This window comes from Calypte anna, chromosome 12 (genome assembly GCF_003957555.1).
Source record: "Calypte anna isolate BGI_N300 chromosome 12, bCalAnn1_v1.p, whole genome shotgun sequence".
In the NCBI taxonomy this organism is placed as follows: domain Eukaryota; kingdom Metazoa; phylum Chordata; class Aves; order Apodiformes; family Trochilidae; genus Calypte; species Calypte anna.
The window spans coordinates 16,505,373-16,523,796 of NC_044258.1; the positions used below are offsets into that span (position 1 = coordinate 16,505,373).

Genomic DNA, 18,424 nt, shown 5'->3' on the forward strand with positions numbered 1-18,424 from the left:
TGATGATCTTAAAGGTCTTTCCCAACCCAACAACTCTACCATCCAGTAACAACAATAAACTCAAAGTGTCCCGGACATTGTTTCTTCAAAACCAGCACAAAAGATTTGTAGCAAATATGACCCAACCAGAATACTTTGTTACCTTCCACCAGCAACTCTGTTGTCTAAGGCTTTGATATTTAAGACACTGTAGGCCATCTGGATTCTGAAATGCTGGTAAATGTGGCACTAAATGGGAATAAAGAATCAAAACAGTAATTAATCTAAGTATTTACATCTACTTTTGTAAAATTTAAATACTCTAACAAAAGCTTTTATACATAAAACAGTTCATGCTGACTGGATGTGAAAGTTTCCCGTTTACCTAAAACCTCCCTGAAAACCCAAGACACAACCCAGCACCTGTGTCAGTCCTTACAGAGGATCTACTCACACCCACCACAGGAAATGTTACCTTCAAAAGCACTGGCAGCAAGAGCTCCAAATAAAAGTTTAAAGCTTTTTTGTTTTAAAGTGTGCTGCATTTGTCTACCAAGATTGTAAAACAACAGTGAAATTCAACAAATCTGGCTTGCTGCAGCAGATAAAAGCTAAATAGAATTTCTAATCTTTGACCCCCGTAGAAAACTTGGGTTTTTTTTGAGAAAAGGCTCAACTTCTAACATTTGTACATCATAATTGTAGCACAAAGTGAATCAGTAAGTTCCAACAAGTGATTTAAGATGAAGTGGGTTTAGATTTTTGTGCAGATATTTTTTTTTCTTGTGAAACTCAGAGCAACCAACCGTGCTTCAGGAGGAAAGCAAAGTGTTAAATTCTGATTTTTTTTAGAAAAATGGTTTCACCTTTGTTTCTAAACCAGAAACTAAGCCAGGAAGAAGGTAGTCCCTTACCTCCTCCCCATGAAAAAAATTAATTTAAAGAAAAAAAAAATTTAAAAAGTCTTTTATTTTATTAAAGCAGATAAAGTTTCTATGACAGAGGTGGTGTTCAGACAATTTTAGTGTTCTTTCTCTACGTATGGCTTTATTGAAATCCTCAGAATAACTTCCTGCCTCTCCAACTGAACTACACTCTTCCATGAACATACCCTTACTTGTGTAACTTGAGTGACTCACTGTTTTCCCACTCAGGAATAAATCCCTAACACCCACAGAACAATCACAGCACTGAGCAGCTTTTCTCCAGAAACAATTCCTCATCGTTCACACCCTGGGTCTCTCTCAGGCCCCCAAATACACAAGTAGGAACAGAGCTCTCCAACAGAAATCACAACGTGCACAGATGTGGAAAAACCTCTCACAACAGAGGCAATGGTGTGAAAAGCAAAGAATTCCTACTGTATTTCACAGGCATGTCTCATGGCTACAGCTCTGAGATGCAGCAAAAAATTTGGTGTCTGGAATGCAGAGAGGAAGATGGAAGCTTCTTCCCTCAATTCTCAGCATTCCCAAGGGTCCCATTCAAAAGTTTCCTCCAACATTATTAAAAACGTGGCCAAATGTCACACCACGTGGATGCTGTTTGACCAATACCTTGCTTAAGAAATGTCATGAGAAATACTTTGCAGCCACTGGAGATTTGCTTGAGAACTATATTAAGTCACAGTACAATTCTGCAAAAAAACTCAACCTTGCTAGTTATAGAAAAAGGAACCATGAGAGTAGCAGCAATTAGTAATCACAAAAAATTATCTGCATTCTTCTGAACTGTTTTAGCTACTGCTAAAAATCAGCATCCAACCACAGAACATTGCTTAGTTCAGATTCCTGGTGTTTGAAATTAAACACATTTAGAATTACAAGCAGAGCTGCTGGCTCTAGACAGCTCATGAGACAACAGAAGCAATATAGAAGAAGCAGCTGGAATTTATCTAAGCTTCACACTCTGCTTTAGAGGACTTGGTATAAAATACTCAAGTTAATGTGATTTATCCAAGAGCAGAGAATTATCATCCTAACATGTTCAGATGTTGCAAGTATAAAATATGGGATTTTGCTGCCATAAAAATACCCACCCATGATGCTTCAGAGAGCAAGCCACTATTTTTTCTTTAAAAATTAACTGCTGAGATTTTAGAAAAACTCATATTAAGAACACTTAAAGACTTCTGATGTCATTTTCATAGGTATATAGAGTCAATGAATCAAGGGCTACTTTAGTAAAACTCATGCCTTCCAGTGCTGTCTCATGAGGTAACCATCACCCCTTCTGCTTCTTTTTTACAAGTAAAATGGTCCATCCTTTAGCAAAAATAAAGTGATGACAGAAAAGAAATTAAATATTGCACAAATAATTTAACTGCAGACAGTACAAGACACATAAAGCATTGATTTTTTTTGTCAACATATGAACTCTATCATATAGTCACTATTATACAGTTATCTTTTTACAAGACATTTAAATTCAGCATTTACATACACCATTATCTTTACAATCTGTTATCATATACTGCTAGAGAGTTCCAGCAGGAGTTAATTCTGTCTTTGTTTTAAAAGTTCATCTATCTGAGTCTTGTACATGTTTTTTACATCTTCAAGGTCCAGTCGGAGTTCTTCAGCTTCCTCTGCTTTCTCTCCATACATCTGAAGAATTGTATTGTATCTCTGATCCAAATCCTGCAAGGACAAGGGGTTTGTTGACTGGTTTACAACTTAAAAAAAAACCCTGCTGCTAGGATTGTGTTTTACACTACTAAAGAAAATAAGCAGAGCACTGTTTTATCAAAATATAACGTTGTAAACTCCTCAGAAATACTTTAAGGTTTGACTCTCTGCCTATGACTTGATTTGCACTGTACATATAAAAGGAAAATATTCCAAAGACAAAACCATCTGGCTTCAGAGGATGCACTGAAGCACCTTGAAGTTCAACTGCAATAAGCATTAAAAAACAGTTAGCAAACTGCATTAGATTTTACTACAGGAATGACCACAGTTTATGAAATGTTCCATCAAGAATTCAACATTTCATATTTATAGAACAATAACCATTTCCAAAAGTATTCCAAAACCATTTCCAAATGGTTGGAAATTATTCCAAACCATTTCAATTCAGGTTCTTAAGCATTCACAGGATAAAAATATTTGTCCTATAACCTGTGTTATCATTTCTCTGCTTCAGAATTTCCTAAATCCACACTATCTATTAAAACATCCCCTTTCCTAAAAAGGCTACTTTCAGACAAGTGTCTTAAATGAGAAAAACAGAAAAATTTCCCTTCTCTCCCCAGTTTAGGATGCAGTCATACACACAGTACACATTTCTAATCCTTCTGCATTTTGAAGTGACTGCCTAGTCATGGAGTAGGAATTTTCAGATTCTGCTGTATAAACAAAACCAAGCAAGCTCTTCTGTCAGCTGTGATTAGGGACAGAGCTGAATATAATCCTGAACTCGTACCATGATTCCTGCAAAAGTCCAACTATGTCAATTTTACCTCAGAGTTACAACAGAAATCCACCTACCTTTAACTGTGCACGTAGTTTGGGTATTTCCTTCACTTTTTCTTCAAGTTCATCATTTTGATTTGTTAATTTAACCAGTTCTTCTGCCATTATCGATCGAGTTTTCTCAAGATTTCCAATTTCCACCTAAGACAAACACTTCTAACAATCAGGACAGGGAAAAACTTTGCTGTATTTATAAAAAATTGTATCAAAACATTTTTATATAGGAATTAAGGCTTTTTCTTACACCAGACTATCAAAGAGCACAGCCCAGAAGACTTGTTTTCTTCCCAGATCTGATCAGTGGTTTGCTTTTTTCTTTTTTGGATAGACAAGTTCAGTTTTCTAGACACATCCTTGCCAAAACAAAAAAGGAAGCAACAAATCCTTCTTTTGCTCTTCCCTACACATACTTCCAGCAGCTATTCCAGTTAAAAGAATTGTTATAAAAAGGGAAGAGTGAACACACTCAGCTGTAAGGAGAGGGACCAAGCTTTCTGAATATAATAATTGCTTGCATATATCTTGCATTGAATATAAAATGTGATTATATATTCATTGAATTAATATTTACACTTAGACATGCTGTTTAAGATTTACTACAGTACCTGCAGATGTGAAATCTCTCCTTCTCTTAGTTTTAGCTGGGACTGAAGGTTTTCAATTATACTTGAGCCTGCTCCCATCCTTATGGCATCATAAAGATTGCTCCCACTGGTAGCTACTGGTCCAAATGAGTGATCATGAGGATCATCCTAAAAGCAAAAGGTTAGAGAAGATTAAAATTTGACAAACATGTGCACTCTTTGCAATCTTTCCTCTTGCAAAGTGTTATTCCATTGAAGATTTAAAGTTATACTGTTGCTAGGCAAGTATTCAAATGCTTAAAGCTTCTTTTTAAAACAAAAGCTTAAGATGAATAGGGATAATTAAAAAATAGCTCCTTACTGGCAAGTTCTCATGTCACCTACACAACTGTCATTTAACTTGGACATGGGAAACAGCAGAAGACTTCACACAAACCAGAACAATCAATGATACTGCCCAGACAGCAAGGCTGTGGCCAAAACCAGGCTTGCTAGTCAAAATACATCAATTTATTTGACTCCTACTAGAGTTACTCAATTCTAACTGAAATTAGAGATGTGAACTCATCATCAATACAGGTACATATTTCAATGCAATAAAAACTGCAGTTTCTCCCTGTCTTTCAAAGATGCTTTATGATCAGACATCTTCTGTCTAAAAGTTTCAGCAGTTTCTGCATGGGTATCACCTCACCTGAGGCTAATACACTCTTAAGAATAATTTTCTACATTAACAACATTTCTTGAAGAGGAAAAAAAAAAAAAGCAGTCCGTGAAAAAACAAAATAACCAATATAACTGCTGTGTGATACCTGTGAGAGGAAAGAAGTCTGAAGACCTGCCATATCAACTCCACTTATGGAACTAGAACGGGACATGGTTGGAGTACTTGAAACAGTTTCAATTGTAAATGATTTCCGATCCTTAAAAAAAAACAAAACAAACATAAAAATCCAAACAGCAGCAGTTAGATAAAACAATCTCACAAGACAGTCAAAGTCAGATTCTCTGTATGACAGACTGCCCTTTTCAACCAACCAATAGAGAACAAAACCTGACAGATAACCTTTCCCCTTCCCTAAAAAAAATTTTAAGTTCAACAACCAAGAATCACTGTGCTACTAATGCCTCTGCCCTGCTTCCAAGTCCTCAAGAATTTTCAGGAAACAAAGACAGAAGTTCCAAATAACACCAAATTAATTTCTCTTTCAAGTAGCTAAGGGAGATCCAGAGACAGATCTGTGTGCCCAGATTTATCACAGCAAGAATATTCTAAACCCAGAAGAAGGTCTCTTCTTAAAATGCATGTTGGTAATTAATTTTTTTTTAATGAAGCATATTAATTCAAGTCTGAGAGTTCTCACATACTAGTAACATACTGACACACCTTTCAAACAGCCTGAACTCTTTGTATAGCTTGCATCTGAAAGTCTGCTTGCCTCTGAAAGATAAAGCACTTAAGTTTTTAGCCTTGGACATGGTAAGAAACCCATTATCAACTGTTTATCAGTAGTTCTGTGACTGAAGCTGGAAAGCCCATGGTGCATATGAATCAAAAATGGGAATTCAAGGCAAGCAATGACAAGAGCCTAAGCAAATAAAACAAGTAACTTCAGAAGAAAAAGAATACAAGAGCATTAAAAAAAAGATTAAACTACTTATTACCCATATTTCACCTCCTCTCAGGTTAGTGCATAAGCACTTATTTCATTGGAAATAAAAGGCAGTCACAATAAGGAAAAAGCCCCTAAAGTCCCTAATGTCTAAGCTGACAGTGTATTCTGTACTGCCCTAAGTCCCCTCTCTTTGCCTGGGACAGTTTCAGGTTCTAGAGATACACTAAAATACTCAAGTGTTTTATCAAGATACGAACAGTATTCATAGTATCAATAAGAAGGAACAGAAATGTCATGTTTTGGTACCTTCTCCTTTGCTGCTTCTTGCACAAAAATTGCCTTCTTCCTTTCCTGTTCAACTTTCATCTTTTCCATCTCTAACTGGGTAGCTAGCAATGTCTACAAAAATAAATTCAGGTTGTTAGTGCCCTGCTAGCTCAGACTTCCATGGTAACAGAGCTTAGAGCTGAAGTAGGCAATACCTTCTCCTTCTTTGCATCTTCCAAGGTTTTTGCATACTCATCTTTGAGCCCTTCTAGTTCAATCTCATACCTACATTGAGGAAAGAAAGAGAGAAAGGCAGCAAATAAAAATTCTGTGTTTTAGATTCATACACTTTAAAAATTCATCTTTAAAGCTTTAAGACACTATGGAAGTAACATACTTCAGACAGTTTTGCAGCATGAACATCCTCTGCAAGCTGGACAAGTTTATCAATAGCTGTCATCATTTTGCATCAACCCTTAAAAAAAAATCAAGTCTTCAGCTTGCAAAGAGATCTGCTGCCCAAGGTTATGCAAGAGACAGAGTACTCCATTTCACTACAGTTTTAGAGATGCTGGTTATCAAAAATGCAACTCACCTGCTGTTCTCATTTTCCATTTTTTTCACTCTGTTTCTCTCCACTTCTAGCTGAGCCTGAAGTCGTGTATTTTCTTGCCTTAAAAGACTGTTCTGAGATTCAGTGGAAGACATCTGGATTTTATTAGCAAGAAGTTCTTCTGTAGCAGCTCGTTCTCTCTCAGCAGCTGCTGCTAGAAGAGTTTGTGACTCACCTGATATTAAGAAAAACATAGACATAACTTTTGATGAAACACCTATAGTATGGGCCAACTATTTAAGGATCAAAATGGAATTTGAGAATTTTTAGATTAAACTAATTGTTCTTCTAAAAACCAAAATCAAACTGCAGTTTCTTGGAAAGGACATTAAATACTTCCCACCATTCAGTTAGAGGAACAAAGCAACACAGAACAACAGGACCTCACAGCCTTTCAGAATACAATACACAATTATAGATTGCTTCCAGAAAAGTAATAATTTCTCTGGATCCACCTTTGGACATTTTATGCATTTTTCATTTACAATAATAGATTAGTACTATAACAACAAACATCTGTGTCATTTTCTATGCAGTTAGGTAAAGATATTATTTCAACTTTTACAATGCAGAATCTAAGAACCAGGCTTGACTAATGAAAATCCTTCCTGTGTCTTGGTGTCTACCCTTCCTTCAAATGCTGTAAGGACACAAACACCTTAACATCTCTGTCTTATGATGTGTTACAGAGAATATCTGTAAATTACCTGTCCAAGAACCTTGGCAGAATACCCCACGTGCCATTTCCCTACAGAAAAGCTTCCTGTGGTCACTTGTCCTGAACCACCAGCTATGTTTTGGGCGTCAGGTCCTCTTCATTTACTTTCAGCCACCTCCCATCTTCATCAAAAGCCTTACTGTTCAGTAAAAGCTAAAAACATCTTACCAAGTCTGTCAGAAAGGTTCTTTTCCAACTTTTCCCAAGTGGAGGTTTGTGCTCCCAGTGTGGCTTGCAAGTTTTCTATCTGCCTGAGAAGTGGCCGTGTAGCAGATGTAACACTTTGACTCAGCTCTTGGTTCCGGTTCTCTGCTTCTTGGAGTCTCTGAAATCAGAAATTAAACATAATTAAGCTTTAAAAACCATATCGTGGATTAAAAGATTAAAACAGCGTTCAGCAAAACATGTAGCAGTTGCTTTACATTCTAAAATTTTAGTAACAGGGCAGAAATTTACATTTCAAGACCCTCTGGACCTTACTTGAAACATTTTGGCAACAAACTATTTATCTTCTGACCTTTAGAACACCAAAAATATTCTTAAGCAGTTCAAAAGTAACTGAAGACATTCTTACTAGCTATTGTGGAGTACTGATACAAACCTAATGACTGTAGTTTGTCTTATACTAAAAGAATAACTTTTATACCTTTAAAATGTAAATTTTCTGATTTTGTTTTCAATATATGATTAAAAAGCCCATTTCTTTTAATATTTTTGTTGTTGTTTGACACAGTAGAGATACTGCAGGTAGCCAGGAAAACAAACCCTCTCTTTCAGGTTATCAATGTCCTGCTAGCTTTTTATTTTCAGTATTAAGAAGCCCTCCTTGTGGATACAATTTGGCATCATCTACTCGATACCTGTTGCAGTTCTCCGATTTCCTGGCGTAAATAGTCTTCTTTTCTTGCTGCCTGCTGCTCTGCACGCTGCAGTGCAAGCCTCAGGTCTGCCACCTAGAGAAACAAGGCAGGTCACTCATCTCTTGCCAAGAGTACCACCTATTTATGCATTGCAACAAGTTGAAACACTGTCAGACAAGTTATGCTTGTTTACAAGTTAAAGGCTTTGTATCCATCAAGAGTTGCACTCATGTATCTATCACTCCAATTTTTGCCCAAGTAGATACCTTGAACTTTGCACCATGCTAAGGGCACTGCAAACTTAGAGCCTGCCCAAGTAATCTTGCTTAGCCAAGCAAACTTAAAATTATTTTTAAATGAAAGTAGACTGAAAGTAGAAATGATTTTCAAATGAAAGTTTAGCACAACTGCTACTAAAGACTGAGCAAGTTCACAGGAAAGAAATGGAGTGGGTATTTGCTAACTACACAAAACTGAGTTCCACCCTCTACTGCACCTAGTTGATTACATCAAATGTACCCATACCACCTGAGTGTGCTCATTTGTTCAGTGATGAAAGTTTTATTCACTGCATTTGAGACTCACCTGAATTGCCAAAGCTTCTTGTTGCTGCCGTGCCTCCTCCTGGGCCTTCTCCAGAGCCAACCCAAGCTCCTCCTTTGCCTTCATTTCCCAGCTGAGAGCTGCTTCTTGTGCCTCACTGTCCTTGGTAGCATTAGCTTTATGAAGATCTGCAAGCTCTCTGCAGAGGAAAAATTAAAATAAAAAATAAAGCAGTTTGCAGTTTAGACAATGCCAACTGTGACTCTGCAAACAGCTTTGTTATCTATTAACCCTTCTCAAGCAATAAACACAGAAGCTGAATGCTTCAAGATAGGTAGGCAAAGATTTGCTTACTTGTATGCACTGTCAAGTGCTGCCTGGACACTTCTGTTCCTTTCTTCAAGGTCTTCCACTTCTGCCTGAAGTTTAGCAAGATCCTTTTCTTGTCTCTCCACAACACTGTTCAGTTGTTTAATGCTGTCTCGATGCTGCTTCTCAAGGTCTTCCTTCCCATCAAGCACCTGTAAGAGTGCAGAAAAGCACAAGAATTGTACCAGTGCCACCTGAGGACAGTGACAGCTGTGGTAAACACTTCAGGACAAAAATCACACAAAATGAGAAAACTCATCTAAACACTTTGCCTCAAGACAAAGGCTTTGCTTCTCCCTCTTCTCCAGAGGAGGAGGCTCTTCACCAGTTTCCCATACTGGTTTCTGGGGTCTTGATTCAATCAATAACTGAGAAAAAAAAATTACTAAAGTTTTGCTGGTAGAGGTTTTCCAATTGAAATCTAATGACTTTGGGCAGCACACCTGGTAACCAGCAGGGCAAGTGCAAATACCTGGATACAGCTGTAAACTGCTTTGATAATACACCAAGACAAGTCTCCCAGGAAAGAAATAAAATATCAGTCTATCTAGAGCCTCCCCAATAGGTTTTTCTGCAATTAATACAAAAAGCTTTTTTTAAAACAAAACAAAACAAAACAACCCTAAATCTCTTACCTGTTTTAAATGCTGCAACTCCTCTTCCAATTCCTTTATCTTTTTGCTCTGTTTTGTGTTAATATTTTCTCTCTCTTTCTCCTTGGCTCTTAATTTCTTAATAATGTTGGAATTATGCAGCTGCTGTTTGGAAAGCTTTTCTCCTGTGAAGAGAATGAGCATAAAAAGCTAGAGCATACTGCTGTTATTCCATGAACTGTCTATTCATCCCTCCCCCTGCTCTTCAGTCCAGTGAAAATAATAATCAAATATATATATAAATATTTTTATATTTTTACATCCAAGTTCTTAAAACTACTTTCTCCTGAGGTGACCTTGCTATACTAACCTACAGTGAGATGTGAAAGGCTGTGGAACCATCATATAAGGAAACAAAACAAAAACAGCCTACTAATAATTTTTTACTTCAAAATTACCAAGTAGCAAGGGAGACATTGTAGAAATGCCTTGAACACTGCCCTGGTTGGACTTCTGCTGGATGGAACATGGAGCATTGTACTGCACCCTGGTTTTATGTCACAGCACCTTTTAATGCATGCTGCAGAAAAGCAACTCTCCAGCTACCTGTATTTGACTGATCCTTCCTGTTGCTCTGTACTATCAACCAAATGATTAGAAAGTTCAGAATCTTCTGACAAGCATCAGATAATGTTTTCCCCCACATAAAGAAGGCACATATGTGAAGGATGTAGATTTCAAATTCTTCTATAAATTTTTAATAGCAGAATTCTCACCTTCCTCCATTAATCCTTTGATTTGCTCTTCTTTCTCTTTCAGTAATTCAGTAGTTTCACTTGTATTAAGCCGACTAGCCAATTCTTCTTTAACAGTTTTTACCTCCTAAATAAAAGAATAAGATACTTAAGACCACTTATTAGAAAGTATTTATGGATAAATGTACAGTAAGTTACATTAATTAAGCTTTTTTTTTACACTTCCTCCAAAAGGCTTTTCTCCGAAAACAACTTAGATTGGAAGGGAACTCCAGAGATTATCTGATCAAATCAGATTGCCCAGTCTTATTCCATCAAGTTTTTCAAACCTCCAAGGACTAAGACTCCATAAATTCTCTGTACAATTCACTCAAACTCCTTCTTCCATTTCACTTGCTATACTTTACACTTTTGCAATAAAGTAAAAACAGTTATATTCACATATAGGTATCAGATAATTGTTCTGTTTCAGCTTTCTGCTGTGCCAACATAGTGATACACTGACAAAACACTTGTGAAAAATACTTTCATTTCCCAGTTATAGATTGGAGTTTTTTGGAGACAAGCAGTAAGTGAGAGCAAATAATGCTGTGATACCAAGTCAAGAACATTTAAACTCCATAAACTTTGCTGCTGCAGACTCCTTTGCTCATTCCAAACCAATCTGTTATCAGTCCTTAATTTTCTTACTAATTAATCCTTTGAGAAAGCCATTCCCATTCTTTGCATTCCTCACATCTGATTCTTCTCCCTCACAGCAATGCAGCTGCATATGGGTACAAGGTAAACAAGAGCAGATATCAAAGCCTTGTTTCCCCAAATCAGACAAACTTTAAGTTAAGTGAATTCCCTGCCTTGGTTCTCAGCACAAGAACACATGTATCAACAACACAAGGAAATTAACAAGCAGTCTGGGAAGCCAGAATCAGCTTAAGCTAGATACTAATACCAAGAGATTGCACCTGTCAGTCTCAGCTTTTCCTGAGCTTAATTCTTCTGAATTTACTTCAAGAAATTTACTTCCAGTCTAAAACAGAGCATTAATTTCACTAAAAAGTCACATTACCTTTTTGGCTGCATCTCTATCCTTGCAGGCTAACTGGAGCTTCTTCTCAGCATCTGCAATTCTCTGAGCAAACTCCTCTTTGAGAGAGGAAAGGCTACTGCTCTCTTCTTTCATTCTGAACATTTCACTACATTTAAGAGTAATTTCAGAACAGTTGCAGGTTACATGACATTCCAAGCAGTTTGCAACAGGTTGTTCTAAATGCTTTTCAAATGTTTTTTTTTCTTTTTACACATTAACCAGAAGTCAAAAACCCACATGCATATTGTCCTAAGCAAAGATCTTCATTGATTCAGTAATTTACCCAATAAAACAACGGAATGCTTGATTTACCTTTAATGTTTTGCCCCTTAATTAAGTTCTTTCTGAACAACCACAGTCTCTATCACATAGGTATTAGATATATTTTTAAGTTAAATAAATAAAACCTTGACATATTATCTGTAAATTTTTGAACTTGATAACTTAATCAGTAAACTGATAAATCCAACTCTTCTTTCTCCTTCTAACCAAATGAATAATGAATTCAGTTTTTTGCCTACAACCAGCCCTTCTACCACACTTTAATTCCCTTCATTTTATTCAGCAAATTGCTTAGTAAATAAGGTTCATCCACCTGCACCAGAAGTCAGTCTCCCTCAACAGCTAAATCCAGTTTTATAACTAAGTCTGAGTCTACACATATCTCTCACTCCTACTACTTTACTTACTGAAAAATCTTTCCCCAGTCTTTCCCCAAAAGAGATTTTGTCCCCAAGAAATAAAGTGTCTTAAAAAAAATACCATCACAGCACGTGCAATCATTATTTCCACCTTTCCCAAACAATGCACATCCCTTGCAACCTTTGTTCTAGTTATAAAGCCACTTCTTTTATGTTACTGTCTACTGACTGCATTACAGTTACACCCAATACTGTCTATATTTTCATACTTACTCTTTCAGGTTATCATAAGCTTCCTCCAGACGGGCCTTTTCTTTACTAGTGCTCAATAACTGTATTTCCCTCTTCTCCAGTTTCTCAGTTAATGAATCAATCATCTGGACAATGTTTTTACAGATAAAAGATCAAGTGAAAGGCACAATTAGAACACAAGAGGGGCAGGCTTCCCCTTCACCCCCTCCACCATTTCCACCTTGTGCTATTTGAAGCTGAACTTGTCAATGTTTTAAAGAATTTAAGATAAAAGTCAGTGAAGATCACCATGTTTCTGCCACATTAATTTAAAACTAAGCAGTATCAGAACATGACCTCTGTTCTAAAAAAAAAAAAAATAAGTACATGTAAGCTAAGTTCCTCAACATCAATAATCAATGCATATATTAGAAATGAAGCTTTTAAACACAGCTGACAGACTGTAAACCTATAGCTAACATAAAGCATGAAGACTCCCAGTGCTGCTTTTTTCAGCCTTTATAGAATCACTACAGAATAATTTACACTGGAAGGTCTCTTCTGTGAATCATTAGCACAAAGCAGCAAAACAACATCTGGTGAGGGAAGAAAACTTTTGGGTGGGATAAAGAGCTCTTCACTCACATCTAATTTCTTAAAACCAGATTCTGGGAGGCTAAGTATAGAGAAATAACAGAGACAGACAAGCAAATATACACAAAAGAAACAGAATCTATAAGTGTAGCTCAACATGGCCAATATGCTGTGGTCTATTATGGCCATTTCCCAAAATGTATAACCATTTAAGCTCAGAAAACTTACACTGATATGCTGAACAATTTACATTAAAAGTGCTTTCCTTAAAACACAGACTACACTGGGGTTTCATGAACTCCCATAAGCAATTGCTTTTCCCTTATTGGAACCAGAAACAGCATCAGTCTTGCTAACAAACCTACAGGGCAAGGCGAGGGATGGCACACAGACTGTGAGCAAAGCAAAATGCAAAGACATAGAGCAAAACATCTCAAAGGAATTCAGCAGTTAAAAAAAATAAATGGAGGGACAAGAAGGTGAGAAAGGAAATGGAAAAAATACAATACACTGACAGAACTGGACAAAAGACACTGCTTCAAAACTCCAGTTTAGCTTCCCACACACTTGAGTATCCTACTTCACCACATTCCTAGTCACTCCATCCAGCTAAACAAGCCACAAAAATTCCCTTTAATCATGGCCATGCTTATCTTTCTCATTAAAAAGCCTAAATACCTTCTTTTTAGAACCACAGATTTTTTCTGCTAAAAGCCCCCATCAATTTACCTAGCAAAAAGACTTATTTACAAGAACTACTGCTATCCTCAAAGAGCATGCATAATGCTTCTGGAATGTAAACAAGTGTCTAACTCTGTGGAAAAAAATGCTTCAAAAATATTATTTTGATTATTCAAATGAAGACACTTCATGGAATCTCTTCCACCTTTCACAGAAAACAAATTACATCAAAAAAATCAAAACACATTTGACCTCCCAAGGCTTCCTGTTTGCTGGCACTAATCACAGTAATGGTAACTAGGTGCATTAGGTGAAAAGCAAAATAATTTGGTCAGAAATTGCACCAGTATTATTCCACTGCAGAATATCAAGGTGTTTTCTACAAGGTAACAGAGTTCAGCATCATTGAATCCATTAAAGTAAGGTGAAGCTAAGAGCTATTTAAGGACATAACAAGAGTTTCATTTGTAATTAAAGGGTCTGACTGCAAAACATGCTTCACAGGTACCTTTTTAAGCTCGTGCTTTTCAGTGTCCTCTTCTAACAATTTTTCAACAGCATCCTCCTGTGGCTCAGTCTCTTCTCTCACAATCTGCTCTTCCACAGTTTGCACAGTAGCAACCAAAACATCTGGCTGCTCAGAATTAACAGGGGTTGCACTTCTCCCACTCTCTTCCATCTCAGCTTCCTCAGCAGGTACAACAGGAGCATCACTCAAGTTTTCAGGTTTATTTTTCAGAGCATCACTCGTTTCTGTCTTCGGTGCAGAAGGAGTGACAGCAACAGATGCTGAAGCAGGAGCCCTGCCTGATAACTCATCATCTGAATTTATTTCACTTACACTTCTACTGTCTAAAGACTGCACACTGAATGAGTCAATTCTTTCAAAAGCATCAGAGGAGCAGCAGCTCTCAGTCATTTTCTGAAAGTCATCTAAACGACTGTAATCTGCACAGGCAGATGTAGACAAAAGCTGAAACGAGGTTTGCATGAGATGGAGACTGGATTTGGAATCAGCAGCTTCTTGCCTGGAACTCACTGAGCTCTCACTTATTACACTTTCATGGTCCAGAACTTCAATATCACTCGTTGTAGATGTCCCAGAGGAGAAAGTGCTAATTGGAGGGGATGGAGTATTGCTTTGCCTGTCCTCAGTCTTTCGCTCCTTTGTTTCCAGACCCATGTCTTTTGTGCCTGCATTGAGAGGCTGTGAGGTGCCATCTGCTGCACTTCCCCCTCCCTCCCCTCCTGAGCTGGATTTTTCATGAAGAGCATCTTCAGGTACTTCCAAATTTAGAGCAGACACCTTTTTGTCAGTAATTTCATTTGTGTTTTCCTCATGCTCAGCATCAGAGTTAAGCACAGAATTCCCTTCTGGTTTCTCCTCTTCAAGGGTTTTTAAGTCCACTAGGCCAGTTCCAGAGGGATCCTTCACTTCAGCCTCTGTTGTCACTGCTACTTCCAGCTGACTGGGGTGTGGAGACTCCTCTAAAGTGCTTTTCACCTCCTCCTTGGGGCGCTGGGATTTGGCTGGAGGTTTGGACACCACTGGGTTTTTCTGTATACTCTGCACGTCTGTCGGGGAGAGAAAGGCACTGAAGAAGTTTTCAGATTCATCTACTACTGTCCTCCTCACTGGCTTAGTGATTGCTGTTGGAGATGCTGGCTGGTTCTGTGGTTCTGTAGTTGAGCTTAAGCCCCAGGAAGATGTATCCCATCCTCCACTTATGAGGGAATTTGTTCCTAAAACGGTAAAAGAGAGGCCAAGGACACTTAAAATGTATTTTTTTCAGGAGTTGTCTTTTTAGATGCAACAGGTTCAGAAAAAAAATGGTTTTAATATCATATAGCCTTAAGTGAGTATTATATGATCACAGGCAGCATCATTTGCATTACTCCTTCCTTTCAAAGCTTGGAAATGATTTTCAGACAAAGCAAAAGAAGCTTAAGGGAGACATGAAATAATTCTAAGACTATGAGTGGACACGAGTATCTCTAGAAAGCAGGAGTATCTGAATAGAACCATCTTGCTCCCTCCCTGTTAAACAGTAACTTAAGCAAAGGCAGAAAGAAACCTCACACAAATTATACCTATAAATCCCAGAATGAGAATTTCAGAAAGAAGATGGAGAAAAATGGGAAGGGGAAACCAGCCCACAAAGCTGTAAGGGCAAGTCTGAAACCTATCCAGGTACACCAACCACCTATCCAGGTGCATTTCCTTTGCCAAGGGATTAAGGAGATAGGAATGTGGACTCCTACTTCCTATAGGGAGAGAAGGATAAGCAAAACAATCTGAAAAACTGTAGTTTAAAAGTAGAGAAGTACAAGTTACAAAAGGAGGAAACAATTATTAGGTCTTAAAAGTGACCTGCCTGTAGCACACTTCACACACCATTACAGAAAACAGAGGAAAAAAAGCTTTATATATTTGTGGAATTTACACTTTAAGAAGGATTCTTGCCCTTTTCACAGGCTTTATATTTTTCCTCAAACACCAAGCAATAGCCTGAAGCAGCCCAGGTAAGATGTTAAGTTTACTTCTTCTCCAATGGAGAAATACTGAGATCTGAAGCTAACATCAACAGTTCCAGTTACGTATTTCTCCCAGGTTTTTTTCCACAGGATTTGTCAACAGCAAGGACAGTAAGAATTTCAGCATAAAATGTCAGTAGCATCCCAAGCAAAAGACTGAAAAAAAAAAAAAAAAAAAAAAAAAAAGAAAAAGCCACCCAAATTAGTTTTGACCCTAAAACGTAATCTGGATAAAAAAGAAACTATTTCAGGCTACTTGAAAAACAAGTTCACTTTATACAACTATTAAACCCCACCAAGTTATAATATTAAAAGCAGACCACCACTTCCAGACTATACTGATAGCTGTCAGCCTCAAGATCTCAAATTCAGATAATTACTGCTCTCACTGCCAAAAACACTGTAAGCATCTGATTTATTACTACCTTGTCCATGATTCAATAGCTTCAGAAAAAGCCCTGGGTGAAGTGTAACATTCAGGAGATGTTTTAATTCTTTAAAAAAAAAAAGTTTTATCTGAAAAGCAGATGTAGTTGCTTTTGTTATGAATTACAGATTATAAAATCTAATACACCAATTAAATTAAAAAAAAAAAACAACAAACAAGCAAACAACATGTTCTAGACAAATTTAAAGTAACTAAGTATGACACAGTTCTATAAACAATTCCTGTGACAACACAGCCCATAAGTGACTGACCTAGCCCCTGCTCCCACAAAGAGACAAAGAAATGTAAAAATAACCCTACACTTTGCTGAGAAACCAACTTAGAAAACACTTTTAATTGTTTTAAAACAAGAAAGCCACCTCTGGTGTGGCTACACCTGGAAAGACCCAACTCCTGCCAACACATGGTTCTTCCAGATATTTTCATAACAAGGACATTGATGCCAAATAAATTAAACTTCCCAGTCTTTTATTTATTCAGTCAGACCTTTAAGGTCTTATGTATGGGAGAGTTTCCAACTAGATGGCTCCATTTTACTCTTTTCAAACCATCAAGTTAGAGCTGATCATCCCCACGGGTTCTACAGTAGCACAGGTCCAAAGGAGATGCTTCCTCATAGCCAAGCCATGACAATTTCCAAACAATTCCTTCAATTTCCAAGGCATTCCTTCCAATCCTTGGGAGATTTTGAGCTTAAGGCCACGGAGAGTGAAAACGTCACTTGGTTAAACGCAGAGATTTGGGCTTCAGCTTCGGTCACGAAGAGTGAGAACGCCTCAGAAAAGGCATTATTTCCCCTTTTTTAATTCACTGAACTTCTTTTATCACCCATTAGCACACACTCCCCCCCCTCAAAAAAAAAACAAACAAAAAAACCGCCTTGAGAAATACAGGTGTGAAGGGAAACACAAACTCAACACTGGTGACAAGAACCACGGGCACTGCTGGGGAGCCCTCAGCTTTCTGCCAGTGCCATCTCCCCATTCCCTGCTCCAAAGACAAACACCACAGGAGCTGCGGGAAGGGCTGTGGGACAGGGGGGGGCACTTAAACCTCCAGAGAGTAACCCCTGCCCGGGGTGAGGGGAGAGGAAGAGGAGGAGGCTATGGGGAAGGCACCGTCCCCGCCCACCCCGCTCTGAGGGCCGAGGAGGGGAATGCGGGGAGTGAGGCGGCTCAGCCCGCCCGCCCTAACCGGGGCTGGGGGCACAGCCGGGGCCGGGGGCACAGCCGGGGCCGTTCTCTCCCCCTCCCTCCCCGCTTACCATCGCCGTAGTCGGGGATGACGGCGTCGGGCCAGGGACTCTCCTCGGCCTGGATGTCCAGCACCCTGTCGATGGATTTCTGGGCCTGCGACAGCGCTTGTTTGGCGAAGCTGGAGAGCTGCGAGGCATTAAACCAGCTCATCCTCCGGGCTGCCCGGCAGAGAGGCGGGCGGGGAGCTTCCCCCCCCCCCAACCCCTCCCCGCCGCCCTCACAGCCGCCTCTCTGCCCGGTGGCGGCAGTGCCCGCTGCCTCGGGTTCGGTTCGGTTCCGTGCGGAGGGGAGAGAGGGCGGTGCCGCGCCTGCGTCCTGCCGGGCTCCACGTCGCAAACAAGGCTGAGCGCAGCCGTGCCCCGGCCCCCTGACACATCACGGGAGGAGGAGCCCCGGTACCGGTCATGACAGGAAAGAGGAACCCGCCCTCAGCCCCGCCTCGGTACCGGTCATGGCAGCGAAGGGGAACCCACCCCCAGCTCCGCCTCGGTACCGGCTATGGTGGGGGAGGGCTCGACTCCGCCTCGGTACCGGTTATGGCGGGGAAGGACCCGACCCCGCCTCGGTACCGGTTATGGCAG

General features: G+C 39.1%; 1 protein-coding gene across 1 annotated transcript; it reads right to left on the bottom strand.

The window, feature by feature from the left end:
• Positions 1-929: 929 nt before the first annotated feature.
• TMF1 (TATA element modulatory factor 1) lies at positions 930-18,119 on the bottom strand. The gene is made up of 17 exons (XM_030458309.1): positions 17,852-18,119; positions 14,113-15,347; positions 12,372-12,475; positions 11,437-11,563; positions 10,392-10,497; positions 9,658-9,800; positions 9,008-9,174; positions 8,696-8,852; positions 8,111-8,203; positions 7,419-7,575; positions 6,515-6,707; positions 6,135-6,204; positions 5,959-6,051; positions 4,849-4,959; positions 4,058-4,204; positions 3,468-3,593; positions 930-2,618 (listed from the first exon to the last, which is right to left on the bottom strand). Exons 1-17 carry the CDS (start codon positions 17,991-17,993, stop codon positions 2,475-2,477), a joined length of 3,315 nt encoding a protein of 1,104 aa, XP_030314169.1. The 5' UTR covers positions 17,994-18,119; the 3' UTR covers positions 930-2,474.
• Between the last annotated feature and the right edge of the window lie 305 nt (positions 18,120-18,424).

Excerpts from the sequence above, each read along its gene's own strand:
- TMF1 (XM_030458309.1), bottom strand. The coding sequence starts at position 17,993 with ATGAGCTGGTTTAATGCCTCGCAGCTCTCCAGCTTCGCCAAACAAGCG. Across the intron at positions 11,564-12,371 it reads GCTTATGATAACCTGAAAGA|TGAAATGTTCAGAATGAAAG; the intron begins GTAAGTATGAAA and ends TCTTAAATGTAG. Across the intron at positions 10,498-11,436 it reads ATAGAGATGCAGCCAAAAAG|GAGGTAAAAACTGTTAAAGA; the intron begins GTAATGTGACTT and ends TCTTTTATTTAG.